This window comes from Anser brachyrhynchus, assembly GCF_964034855.1.
Source record: "Anser brachyrhynchus genome assembly, chromosome: 1".
NCBI classification, from domain to species: domain Eukaryota; kingdom Metazoa; phylum Chordata; class Aves; order Anseriformes; family Anatidae; genus Anser; species Anser brachyrhynchus.
Genome location: NC_137694.1, coordinates 46,221,348 through 46,234,415, shown reverse-complemented (window position 1 = coordinate 46,234,415; position 13,068 = coordinate 46,221,348). Strand labels below are relative to the sequence as shown.

The window sequence follows — 13,068 nt, the reverse complement described above, 5'->3', positions numbered from 1 at the left end:
TATGTTTTTAATATAAGGGGTGAGTTGAAGGCCAGGTTAAGGGAAAACTGGAAGGAAAAATCAAATTTTCTGTGTAGTCTGAGGAATCCCTTACTTTCCATGATCCAGACCTCTCAGGATTCACTTTTTATGTACAAGATTGTTCCTGTCTTATACTTCCTAGACATGGTACTTTCACCCCATGGGCTGGCAGTGCAGCATCACAGCCTCCCTCCTTTTTCAGGGACCCCACGTAGCAGATGTAGCTGTCAGGGCCCCCAGCCCAGCTGTGTTTGGTCTGTGAATTTCTAGAAGAGGAGAGCAGAGAGGCCACTGTGCTGTGCTGAACTTCACATATATAGGAATATATTCAGAATCCCTCATGTGCTGAAGCATGTATATACACTGCCACCATGTGACCTGGCACACAGTCTTAGGTGCCTCCAAGCCCAGCTTGCCAGGTTTCTCTTTTCTACTCTCTGCCACTACCTGTCCTCACCAGCCTTCTGGGAGGCAGGAATCTTTGGTCTCTTCTGCTGCTGCTTATACATATCACAGAGAGTAGTTAACATGGTGTTCCTTGTTACTGGGGGTAATATTATATGCACAACCCTCCAGGAAAATAATGTGATGCTATAAGTGAAAATGACAATATATGTTGAAGCACCAGATTCCACTGGCAGTTCCATCGAAGCTACCAAAGCCTGCCCAATGCAAAGCTAGTTGCTGCTAGTTCCCAGTTCTACCTTTTATTGGACAACTCACCGGCCTTTTCCTGTGCTGGATGCACAAGATGTATGAGAAGGGAAAAAGAGTGAAAGCTGGTTTGGAAATGTATGTGCTCCTTGTTATGCAACTATTTAAAGTCTGTTTATTTTGCTAAAAATGTGCAAAGAGGCCCTGGCAGACAACAGAAAATTATTTTGTATGCATTATGTATCGCTGTTCATTAATTTTACGTGAGTGGTGAGAGGTCAGTCAAGAATAGAAACCCATTGTATTAACCTTCAAAGATCTTGCAGTGTAAATTAATGCAAAAGGCATGGAATAAAGGAATTAAATACTCTGGCAGAATTAACACTGATGGTTTGCAAACATCACATTGCAAATCTACAACTTCTTTGTCTAAATTCTTGGGTTGATATTTTGGGGGAGGAGATTAAGTAAATAGGTCAAAAAAAAAAAAGAAAGTAAAAGAAAAAGAAAAGGAATACTGAAAGCATGTCCATAAAACACACAGAGAAATGAGAAACATAATGGGATGTGAATGCTGTAGTGCATTCAGCTTCTCTATATATTAGCGTATAGATTTACAATGTACATTAAGTACCTGCCTACATGTGCCTTTCTACTGTTGTCAGCACAGGTAATAGGCCCATACAAGACAGAGATTATCGGATGTGGTGAAGTTCTGATCAGCTATACTGCACAGCTAGCTTTTGTTCTGCAGAATGATGAGAATACTGGGAGTCAGTAAATGGTATGATTTAAATTTGAAAATAGCTCCCCAGAATCTGCTGAATCCATTCAGAGTTAACTAGCAGGAGAACATCACCATTCAGTGTTCTGGGTCCATCTGTTGGCAATATCATGATGAAAACAGCTTTTTAAATGCTATTTTCAATAAGCTATCACACAACAGCTTGTTCCAACAATATTCCAATACCTTTCTGTTTGCTTGCCGCCTACTACAAAAAAAACTGTTTAGAGGAAAGGAGGCATTTTAGTACTATACTGATGTATGGTGGGAGGTACAGACAGACTACAGGAACAAGCAAAACTAGAAAGAACTATAAACAGAGAAAAGAAGAAGCCGTTATTTTAGACCCCCCGCAATCTAGATTTAAACCAGGATGGGGAACCCGAATTACTGCAATGTCACAGAGGGATGCTCTGCACCAGTCAGTGGCTAGAATTATTGTGCATCGACAGTTTCAGCCATAGGATGTTAACAGCTCCTCAGAGAGGAATGGCAGGTGCACCTAGCAATTAACTTTAATTTTCTAAGACCTTCTGAATTGCATGCTCCAACGAATACTGAAAAGAAGGCCCACTTCCATCACAGTAACGTTTTCACTTATGCAGCACCCAAACAATCTGCCTTATATAATTCTTACCAAAATACCATGCATCCATCAGCTTACTTCTCAGATAACACAAGTGCCAGCAACATGCCAGCACCATACTGATGATGCAAAGCCTGGATCCACTCGCATCAGTGGCTTAGTGGCAGAGATCAGATCAGCAATGAAGAACAGATGGTTGCATTTGAACCCAGTAATGGGTAGGAGAAGAATAGAAGTTATTCTGGTTAAAGAGTCACGCCAATGAATTTTCACAATTAGTCAATTCAGTATCTAGTTGTGACAGCTTACTTTGGCAGACCTATTTAATTAGGGTGCTAGGTAACCCTGAGGTCTCTTCTGACCTATATTATTATACAATCTTGTGATTCTAAAATAGCCTCTTCTAGCCTGGTTACTGCTACACTGCTGAATCAAGTTCTAAGTTTTATCCATTTTAAAGACATCTCGGAGATGAGGCCAAGGACATCAAGAAATATGTTAAAACTTCCAAATTAAGACAAATAGCTTCTTTTTTCCTTTAGCATGAAAGAAATTGCTATCATAGTGCACTAGGAAGAATTTTTTTACAGCATGATCTCGCTAGGGACCAAGAGCTATAAGAAATATTTCTACCCTTCTGCTTCAAATGCAAGTGTGTCCCACTGACCTGTTCATAAATTGTTGTACTCCTTGAAGAACTACAAGAGGGCACCTAGATTTCAATGTGCTAAAGCATGTTGTTTACCAATACATGAATATGTATATAGCTAGTACTGTTTCTCAATTTTCATATCCTATAAAAGAATGTATGTAACCTCGTGAAGGTATAAAATATTAGGGGGCTATGTAAATAGAGATAAATAAAAAGGGAAGAAAACCTGTAAAGGTAATGCACCACTAATGCAGAAAAAAAAAAAAGTGGAAGAAATCCAATAGTATATAAAAATACAAAAAAAGTTGCATAAAGATTTCATTCATTATTAATGCTGCAATAAAAATGTACTGATATCTTTGTGCCTTGTTGGGCTCATTCATAAAATATTCTATGTCCTCCTGTTATCAAGACTGCTTCCTAAGCACAGAAAATATTTTAGATTCTGTTTATCTGTCTTTGATCTATATATGTGTTTAGCAACAACATTTTCTTAGAATACATGCAGCAGATCCTGCTTTTCACATGAAAAGTACAACTAAGAAGAGGATGCTTTTGGTGATCACCTACCTGAGGACGTATAACTTTTACTATGTTCTTAAGTGCAGTGTCTGGTGACGGAGGAGAGCAGTCAGGTGTTGGGCCTGTAGAGCTGTTTCTATGGTTACCAGATCCTGGTGCGGTAATTGCTACCTGAGGTGCATTATCTGTGAATAAAAATAGCATTCATGTGAACTTACAAATACTTTATACATTTTAAAATCAAAAATTATTTTGAAAACAAAGCGTTACTTGGAACACTATTTCAACTTCAAAAAAACTATTGAAATTTAAATGTGCTTGGTGAGGAATAGATTGTATATCTATGCTTTTTTTTAAATCATAGAATCATTAAGGTTAGAAATAATTTCCAAGATCATCTGGTCCAACCATCCCCTTATTACCAACATCACCCATTAAACCATGTCCCTAAGCACCACATCCAACCTTTCCTTAAACATCCTCAGGGATGGTGATGCCACCACCTCCCTCGGCAACCTGTTCCAATGCCTGACTGCTCTTTCTGAGAAGATAAGCATACATTTAGGAGGATACGTACATTTAATGGATACGTTTAGGAGGATACATACATTTAAAGCATACATTTTGGAGGAAATTTTTCACTCAGAGGATGGTGAGGCACTAGAACATGTTGCCCAGAGAAGTTGTGGATGCCCCATCTCTGGAAATGTTCAAGGCCAGGCTGGATGGGGCTTTGGGCAACCTGATCTAGCAGGTGGCATCCCTGCCCATGGCAGGGGGGTTGGAACTGGATGGTCTTTAAGGTCCCTTCCAACCCAAGCCATTCTATGATCATTCTATGTTAAGTCAGGATATAACACTCTCTTAATACTTAAGTAAAATCAAGCACCAAAAAAAAAACCCACAAATATTTTACATTTGTTACCTTGAATTAGTAATTGCGAATCCAACTGTTATCACTATAACAGCAGTGACTTAAAAGGGGGCTTTTTAATGTAACTCATCTGTCATACTGGTAAATCCTAACACATAAGACCCGAATCAACAAGTTATTGAAACACATACTTGACGTAGAGCATGCTAGCAGCTGTCATTCACAATTTTCCTGAACACCATGAGCAACATAACTGATCATTGACAATTAGTTACACAGAAACATATTCAGCTTCTCACAAGAAATCTTCATCCTTCATAGAGCTTTGCACTACAGTAGCCACCTTTCTAGCAGTATCTCATCTAGATAACCTACAGCTGGCATAGAAATGTCCACATATGTCCAGGTACTTGGGAAACAGCTGTTCAGAAATGTTTTGTGATACTGTTATCACTTTATGGCACAGTAAAGAACCATTAAAGGGACTTAGAATATCATTTTTAACTTTAAACGTTCTTAATGCAGTTGGAACAATGTAAAGTAAAATTAGTGAAAAACAGGTCAGATGATAGAGAGGACTGAGAAGTAAGGCATAACTTCCCAGCTGTGATGGTAACCAAGCACCAGAAGAACTCAGCAGAAGGCCAAAAGCTCCACATTACTTCACGCCGTTAGAACTGTATTATTAAAGAAATGGTTTAGTTCAGGTTCCAGAAAAACTCCATTGCCTGGGCACGGTCATGGTGGTCTTTATGAGTCTGAAAATTTATAGAGTACCTTTTTTTCTGGGTCACAAAGGCATGTGGGCCAAGTTCCTTAATGTGCTATATTGCCTGCAGCTCCGCAATAAGATGATGATTACATTCAAACCTCATGTCTGCGAGCCTGCAGGGTTCACAGATGAAAGCCTATTTATTTGTAATTGAGGTGGATTACCAGTCTATCCTTTCACTTTGTGGGCAAATCCACTCCAAAGAAAAAACTCAAATTCCAAATAGACAAATAAACAAAGCCAGCTCCAGCGCCATGTACTAGAGAATTTTTGGTAAGGACTTGACAGGAAAACACCCCACCAAGGCCTTTCCATACTGTTTGGAAATCCCATAGTGAGGATGAAAGTTAAATAGGAATGTTAGGAGCATTTAAATTGAGCTGAAAGTCTCATCCTTTTGTGCTCCAGAATATGAAATACTATCCTGTTACACTCTATGGAAAAAAGACTCATAAAATATAATTATAAATGAAACCCCCCAACTGGGGAATCAGAAACTTTCTTTGAGAAAACCCTACACTGTGTATGGAGATCCCAAACAAGAGATTATACTGCTGCCAAGACACACAGTAATACAAGAGCCATCTAAGAAGCTAAGAAATAACTTCTAGAGGGATAAACGTTCCATGTGAGTCTATTGAAGTGTACTTAGTGTAGTTACTTATTTACATACTTGTGTGAAAAACAAACAGAAGGATTGTCTCGATCAAACATCTAAACCTATAAGGAACAAAACCTCCCTGGTACTTTAGCAGTCCATGGGTTTCTGTTACTGTTCTTCCACTGTAAAGCCTGTGTAGCTGTGCTTAAGCACAGCTGCCCTTTAGCTATTTAGCACATGAAAGCCTTTAAAGTGAAATCAGGAAGTCTCGCAGATGGGGAAGTATCTTGAGGATGCCTCTCTCAAAGGCCAGACAGTTAGAATGACAGATTGATGCTGGTGGTAAGGAACACAGTTTTCTGCCTGCCTTTTCATTCTGTTTTAAGCCCTTGACTCACCTCAGTTTTGTTTACTCACTTTTTAAATGTGCTGCAGAGGTAACAGAGGTCAAGTTGTATAAATACGTTGTTTTTTTTTTTTTTTTTTTTTCCATGGGGATCTGGAGCTTCTTGTTGACCCTGTTCAATGACAGGTCACTACTAGGTTTTGCCCCTAAATACAGTCCTAACTGAGAAGTGTGGAACTAACCGGAAGAGAAATTCTTGGAATGAAGATTTATTGGAAGATACTCATGCAGGGAGGCAGAGCTATTGTATGCCCCCTAGACGGAGATGAGAAAAAACTTTTTGAGCTACAGTGTATACATAAACTATAACCAATTCAGGAACATACACAATATGCAGAAATCTCAAAAAATAGTAGTTACAGTCTTTCCTTCCAAGGAAAATGAAGTGGTAATACAACAAAGCATCTGGCTTTTAGAATCTAAAAATAAAGCTTTACATAAATAAATAAATAAAAACAATATTTCTCTTTGAAATAAACATCCCAGAAAAAAATCCAACTGCTCAATATTTCATGCCTTCAGTCCTTTCTCAAGGGAATAAAGCATCTGACATGTAATGGTTTCTTGTAAACAATTTCTTTATTGTGGACAGCTGTTTATTTTCACAGTAGGATCTTCCCATTAGGCAACCAATAATGATTTACTACCTGGGTCTGCTCCATCAGAGATAGAATATCACCATCAAATTAGCTACTGCAAACAATTTGGAGGACTTCTCTGGTTATATATACAGTACTCATTGTTTCATTAAGAATAAATTGAAATATACTCTCTTCTGTAATTACATGCTATAATAATCATGTGTTCATTTTCCTTTCTCTTCTGCTAGTAACAAAACTATTTTTTTTCCTTCCTTCAGGTAACCATAATAATATCACTGGAAGTTTTATTGCATCCTATTATCTCAAAAAGATCTTACCTACTAAATTTCCCTATGAAAGATTAGCTACAGTACCGAGTTTCTGACAGGTGCTATGTGCAGGGCCAAAAGGGAAGTATTTATGGCTGTCATTCTCTTCTAGTTTCAGGCTCAAGTTACAATAAGCTAAGAGATGTTTCTGTACAAGTCAGATAACAACAGGCTCCAGGGATCATCTGGCAGTTAAAATTACTGAAGTGCAGTATGCTCTAACAATATTCCTTCCTGCCTCCATCATACACGACAGACTGTCACAGGGATTATGTTACTGGAGTCAGTCTGATGTTGAAAAATGGTTACTGAAGGCAAAGAAAAAAAATAAAGAAATTATATCATGTTATTTTTTCTAATTTTTTTTTCATAATAAACAAAATAATTTCTAAAGAGGTTAGATAAACTCAGGTTTTGGATTAACTGGACTCATATAATGTGGACTGCAAAAATAGCTATGCTGTTTTACATTCTGGCAAATCTTACTAATTTGGTTGGTTTGTTTGTATATTGATTGGTTCAGCATATGAGGTTTTAAAGGACAGAAAGCATTACCGTACTGTCATGATCACATTTACCATTAAACATCTGATGGATGTACTAAAAAGTACATTTATAACTAAAGAATATACTAAATAACTAAATAACTAAATAAACTACTAAATAACTAAAAAGTTATTCTTAAATTTCTTACAGGATTAGACAGGATTCCATACCTCAAATCTTAATACATCTCAAAATTCTGTTTGCTATTTCTCCCAATTTTTGAAGTATTTACAGAGGAAGTAAACAGTAATGGTCACAATAATGTAGTCCTTCATGCAAAAGAGAAACAATCTGTCTATACTTACTAGCCTTTTCCTTACACATCAAAAGACTGTAGATAAAAATTACAACATTGCTTGGAAGTTAAAGGTCATATTGTTCTTACTGTTATTTAAAAAAATCTTCTTATACTCAAGCCACACTAGCATTATTTCAATTACAGATATTTTTTTCTTTGATTAATAGACAGGTGGATTGATTTTAGTTATACTAAAACATGAATATCGAATCAACTCCACTAAGTCCAGATCAGCCTTTTATTGGTCCATTCCTGTTATTCCATATTTCACCAACAGTTATTTATCTATTCTTACAAGAAAATGCTAAAAAGAAATTGAATAGCATTGAACAAGAACAAATTTACATAATTTGTTCTTTGAAATTTAACAAATTAAAAGTTTGTAAGTCATTTAGTATGGGATATGTTCATTTTTTACAGCACCTGTTTATGAGGATGCTAAGGGAGGAAGGAAGCAGCAAGACAAACACCTCACAAAATCTATTTTTCACCACATTGTCATATACTATACAATTGCAAACAATGATGCTTTTTGTTCTTTTTGTGTGTGTAGTTTTATCTATTACCCAGTTTAATCTTGTTCATAAAAATATTTTAAACTATGAATATACTCTATAATCGTGTCTAACACAACAGATATTATGTAACAATCAATCAGTCCTTTTACGGGAAGAAACATTGGTCTACTACCGCTGACATTACAAATACTCAGTGATTCATTTGTAATGCAACCTTTCAGTACAAAAAGTATTTCTGAATGAAATGAAAAGTACATTATGTAGTGATGTAATGTATTATATATGTCTATCTAATAAGACTAATTTTTGGAACAGAAATTTAGGGTCTAAAGTTAAATTTCTGTGTTAATATGCTGGTAACTAAATTGCTTTCCAAAGAAATAGCATTTTTTTTTTCTCAAAATTTTGAGCAAATCAGAAACTAAATTTCAGAGTTGCTGTCCTGGTTTCAGCTAGGATAGAGTTAATTTTCCTCCTCAGAGATGCGTTTTGGATTTAGGATGAGAATAATGTTGATAACATGCTGTTGTTTTAATTGTTGCAGAGCAGTGCTTACACTAAGCCAAAGACTTTTCAGCTTCTTGTTCTGTCCTGCCAGTGAGCAGGCCAGGGGTGCACCAGTGCAGATGATTTCATGCAATGTTCTAAATGTGAAAGTGGGCCAAAACCCCACATCTCTTTTGGATCCCAGCATTGCGAAAATGCAAAAATGTGAATAAAGATCCAAATGGCTTGATGTTGTATGGGATCAAAATGCTTTTTAGTGTGGTGTCAGGACAGATCTAAGCTTGATCAGTTCTAGCAGATGCAATTTGATGGCCTATTAGAAAACTGTTAGAAAAGCACTCATCTAATCCAGTAATATCTATGATTTTGGACCTGTCTTTAGAAAAAATACAGTGGGAAACTGTTGGAATGCCTTTGTCTGTATATGTTATATGTCCTCTTAACATCAAATGTATTATAAAGAGGCATAAAGCTCTGAAAGGAACATTAAGTCATCAGACAAATCATCTGTCTCAGACAGAAATCAGTCATAGCCTCAACAGAAATCTTGGAAGATTATAAAAGAAGATATCAGGAAATGGTACTATTTGTGGAAGATCAGTCACCAGTAGATGAATTTACATAAGTCTCCTCACAGAGGTAATGGCCACCAGAAAGGCTAATTTCACTGACTGGCTGAGAAATGAACAAGTTGACATAGGTCTCATTATGGACATAAGAACTTATTTTTTTTAACTTCAATAATGGGATCTCACCTAAATGGCAGTTATCATCTAGTCCTTTAAATCTTCATAAAGTGGTATGGAAGAACACTTGTCAGTTATAAATACACTGGAGTGACAGATACGCCAGTATTTTCTCCTTCCATAGATGATCAAAAATATGGAAGCTGTAGCACGAATATAGGATCATGCTGAGGATAAGACTAAGAAACTTTTCCAAATTGTGCCTCAAGGAATCTTTCCTACCATTGCTAAGCTTTCTCTAACTGAGTAAGAGAGTACCAGGCCCACGTGAAGAATCTATGAATCTGATTCTGTGGGATTAAAGAGAGTTTGGGCATGGTGAGCTCACTGAGGCTTGCAGAGGGTTCATTAAAACTCAATTAATTCATTCTAAAGGACAGCAAGGAGAATCACTCCATTACCTTACAACATTCCCATCAACAGATTTCAGTGTAAGTCCTAAAACAATATATCTGAAAATTTTCTATGGAGCCAGTGCTATTTAGGCTCAGCTCATTCATTGTGGATTTACTACTGGTTCCACCAGTAGTAAATTTACAAGGCAGCAGCATACACCAATAAGTAGGTAGAAGATAACAGTGAAAGACCCAAAACTGAGCAGAGTAGATCACAAGACAGTAGGAATTCCCCTGGTTTGATACAGGGCTACCACGTATAAGATTTCTTGGACAGCAAGTGATATAAAAGTGTTATGTCTCCTGAATCTCCTGGATCTATTGCAAAGATTCACAGCAATTGCATAAAGAAAATGAAGTGCTGCAGTTCAAGGAGAAAACCTGGAAAAAACAATAGAAAACCTCCTATTTTGTCAGACGGAGAACAAAGACATGCACATTCTAAAGTAGCCCCAGTTGAGGGACTAGGCAATTTTCCATAGTATAGGATTCAACTTTAAAATTATTCTAACTTGATTAAATCCCCAAAGTAAATCTCTCCTAGATAACTATTCAACATGGCACAAATCTAGGAACTATGGATAAAGACAGCCATGTATTTCAGGATTTCAAGGAATGAACATTACAGGAGAATTTTCAAAAGAGCAGATGGAATACTGAATAATGGAGTCAGTAGGTAGCTAAACTGGATGCATACAGAGAACAGCTGGACTAAGCTGTTTGAATTTGCTCTTTTGAATTTGTTTTGTTTCCTGAACACTTAAACCTGAATAACCATTGTTCTGAGTAGGATTGTAAATATATATCTGCAACTGTCTTGCTGAAAGCACTTGAAGCTATAACTGGTCCAGTCTTGGATGTGGCAGCTATTTCAGGATAGTGTTTGGAATTAATTAGCAGTGAAGTGCATTCCAGTGGCAACAGGGGGTCTGTTTAGTTGTTTCTGCATCATCCACAAGAGTTTGGTATGACTGTTATCAACTTTTTATTTCCCCTAATCACCCACCTGCACAAATAGACTTTGGCACTGCTTCAAGCTTGCATAACCCTTGTAATACCAGGCAACTGTCTGGAATAACATCTCTCATTAAATACTAATGAGAGATGATGGGTGATTTCCACCATTTCCTGTGTAACCTTTTGAGACTGCCTCTGTAAGCTGTTGGTGTCTAACTGAGCATTCAAAAACAACACTACACAGTTGCCATATACTTATTTTTTGTTATATTTTTTGTTGTTGTTGGGTTTCACATGTTTAAAAGTTTTGTAGTGAAATGACTGTATGGTCTACAACAGATATTTCATAGATGGCTACATTTGTGTTGTCTCAGCATGTAGTCTTCATGTTTGTGGAAGTTCAGTGAAATGCCCAAGGTCTAAGTATACCATAGGTGTACCATTTCATATAGGTGAAAAAATTATTTTTGTTTATTTCAGTCATTCACTAAAAGCTAGAAAGCTTAGTAGTCTTGTAAAACAATTCCCCCGCCCTCAAATAATGATCCATATTGGGGATCTTCATGCTTATTATTAAGTTTATCTCACCAGTGAGATGACCCTGAATGCTATCATTTGCATGACTTAGTATTTCACAAGGTTTCTTCTACAATCCAAAGAGAACGTCCAAACTGTGCTGTGCAGGGAAAGTACTTTACTCTTGCAAATATTGTAGTCAACAGGTGAATTAAGCTATGTTTTCAAATTGGATCATAATATAAACTGCATATGTGATCAGAGTAAGTACTTTCAAATCATTTAAATAATACTAATGATAGCCACAAGTTCCATTAATAAATAATTTAAGTAGTCCTGAAGATAAACCTCCCAATATGCATCTATCTTTAATTACAAGGAAATGCAATTTATGGACAAAACTACATTTTCATAAGCTTCATTTCTTCTGAAGTATCAGTTAGTTAGTAAAGCTCTCTAATAAAACACTGAAGTCATAAAACCAAACATTTAAAAGCCAAAGAGCTAGAAATTTTATTTATAAATATTTAAATATCCAGATGTTCTTATCTAAGGTTTGTAAATATTCAAGCAACTCACTCGCTCTCATTTTGGCTCAACTCTAACTCTGGAAATCTTACATTTTTGCATGTAATATATATTTAAAGTATTTTGTTCCAAACCAGAAATGTATATTTTATCCATAGTAAGAGTATACTGATTAACCATAAAGAAGTTGTCCAGCAGGTAGTGTGCACACCTGATACACAGTCAGAATTCAGGGAATCTTAAAAATCTCTGCTATTAATTTTGAAAGCAGTATGGAAACACCTGTAACAAAGCAAATCAGCTATCTAGTCCAATATGTTGCCCCAATAACATCCACGTCATTTGAGAAAGAAAAAGGAAGTACCGTGGGTAATTTTGTAATAATACAACCCAATTTCCAAGCACAAACAGCTAATTTGTGACACTAAAGCACTACAGAATTAGAGTTTTCAGTAATCAAAAAACAAAACAAACAAACAAAAAACCCTTGATCCTATTTTTGAATTTCCAAATCAGATCTTTTTTATAATGGAACCTCAAAACAATTTTGTAATATATTACTTTTAGTTATTGTTATTTACACTTAGCATTTTCTTCTGAAAAATACTAAATTTATTCCCTTTTTATTAATATTCACACAATAAGTTACTTTCCATCGGAGGAAATTCAGGTGAAATGTTATAATGAACTCATTTATTGCATAGCATTAAGCCTACCTTCCAACTGAAAAACCAATATTTACCATAGCAACTTCTACTATGTGTTTTGAATCATCTATACACTTCAACATGTTTAATTTAGTTGGTCTTACAATTTGCAATTTTCTTCACTGTTTTTATCTTCTTAGCTTAGTTTTATATTATCCAAGTACCTGCTAGCTTTGCAGAGTTCTTAAAATTCTTCCTATTGAATGTTCCCATAGTGAAACCTGCTACATTTCTTATAGAAACCACACTTGTTATGGAGTTTGCATAGATCCTTGGAATTTTTAAGAGCTGTATTTAACTATATAAAAGAATGATAAAGATCACACGAAACTTTTCAAATAATAAAAAAAAAAAAGCATGCTATTTGTATTTGCTATTGATATCCAATGAATAAATTGAAATTTCTACATCATTCTGCTTTGGCCCATTTGAAATAGAGCCAAAATAGTATATCCAAACATGAAGAAATATTCACATAAACTGGGTCAGAAATGAAGTACCTGATGGCATCCGACAATTGGTTGGCCAACAAAAGGCCTGGAGGGGAAGACGTACGAGGAACAGCTGA

At 36.1% G+C, this 13,068-nt stretch overlaps 1 protein-coding gene across 5 annotated transcripts in view; it reads right to left on the bottom strand.

Moving 5' to 3' along the window:
- The window catches only part of ANKS1B (ankyrin repeat and sterile alpha motif domain containing 1B), a 441,985-nt gene that overhangs the window by 281,171 nt on the left and 147,746 nt on the right, over nucleotides 1–13,068 (bottom strand). For all 5 annotated transcript variants that reach the window (XM_080595951.1, XM_080595956.1, XM_080595957.1 and 2 more), the window contains exon 11: nucleotides 3,268–3,404. In XM_080595951.1, the coding sequence (XP_080452077.1) occupies nucleotides 3,268–3,404 (137 nt within the window). The remainder of the gene's footprint in view (nucleotides 1–3,267; nucleotides 3,405–13,068) is intronic.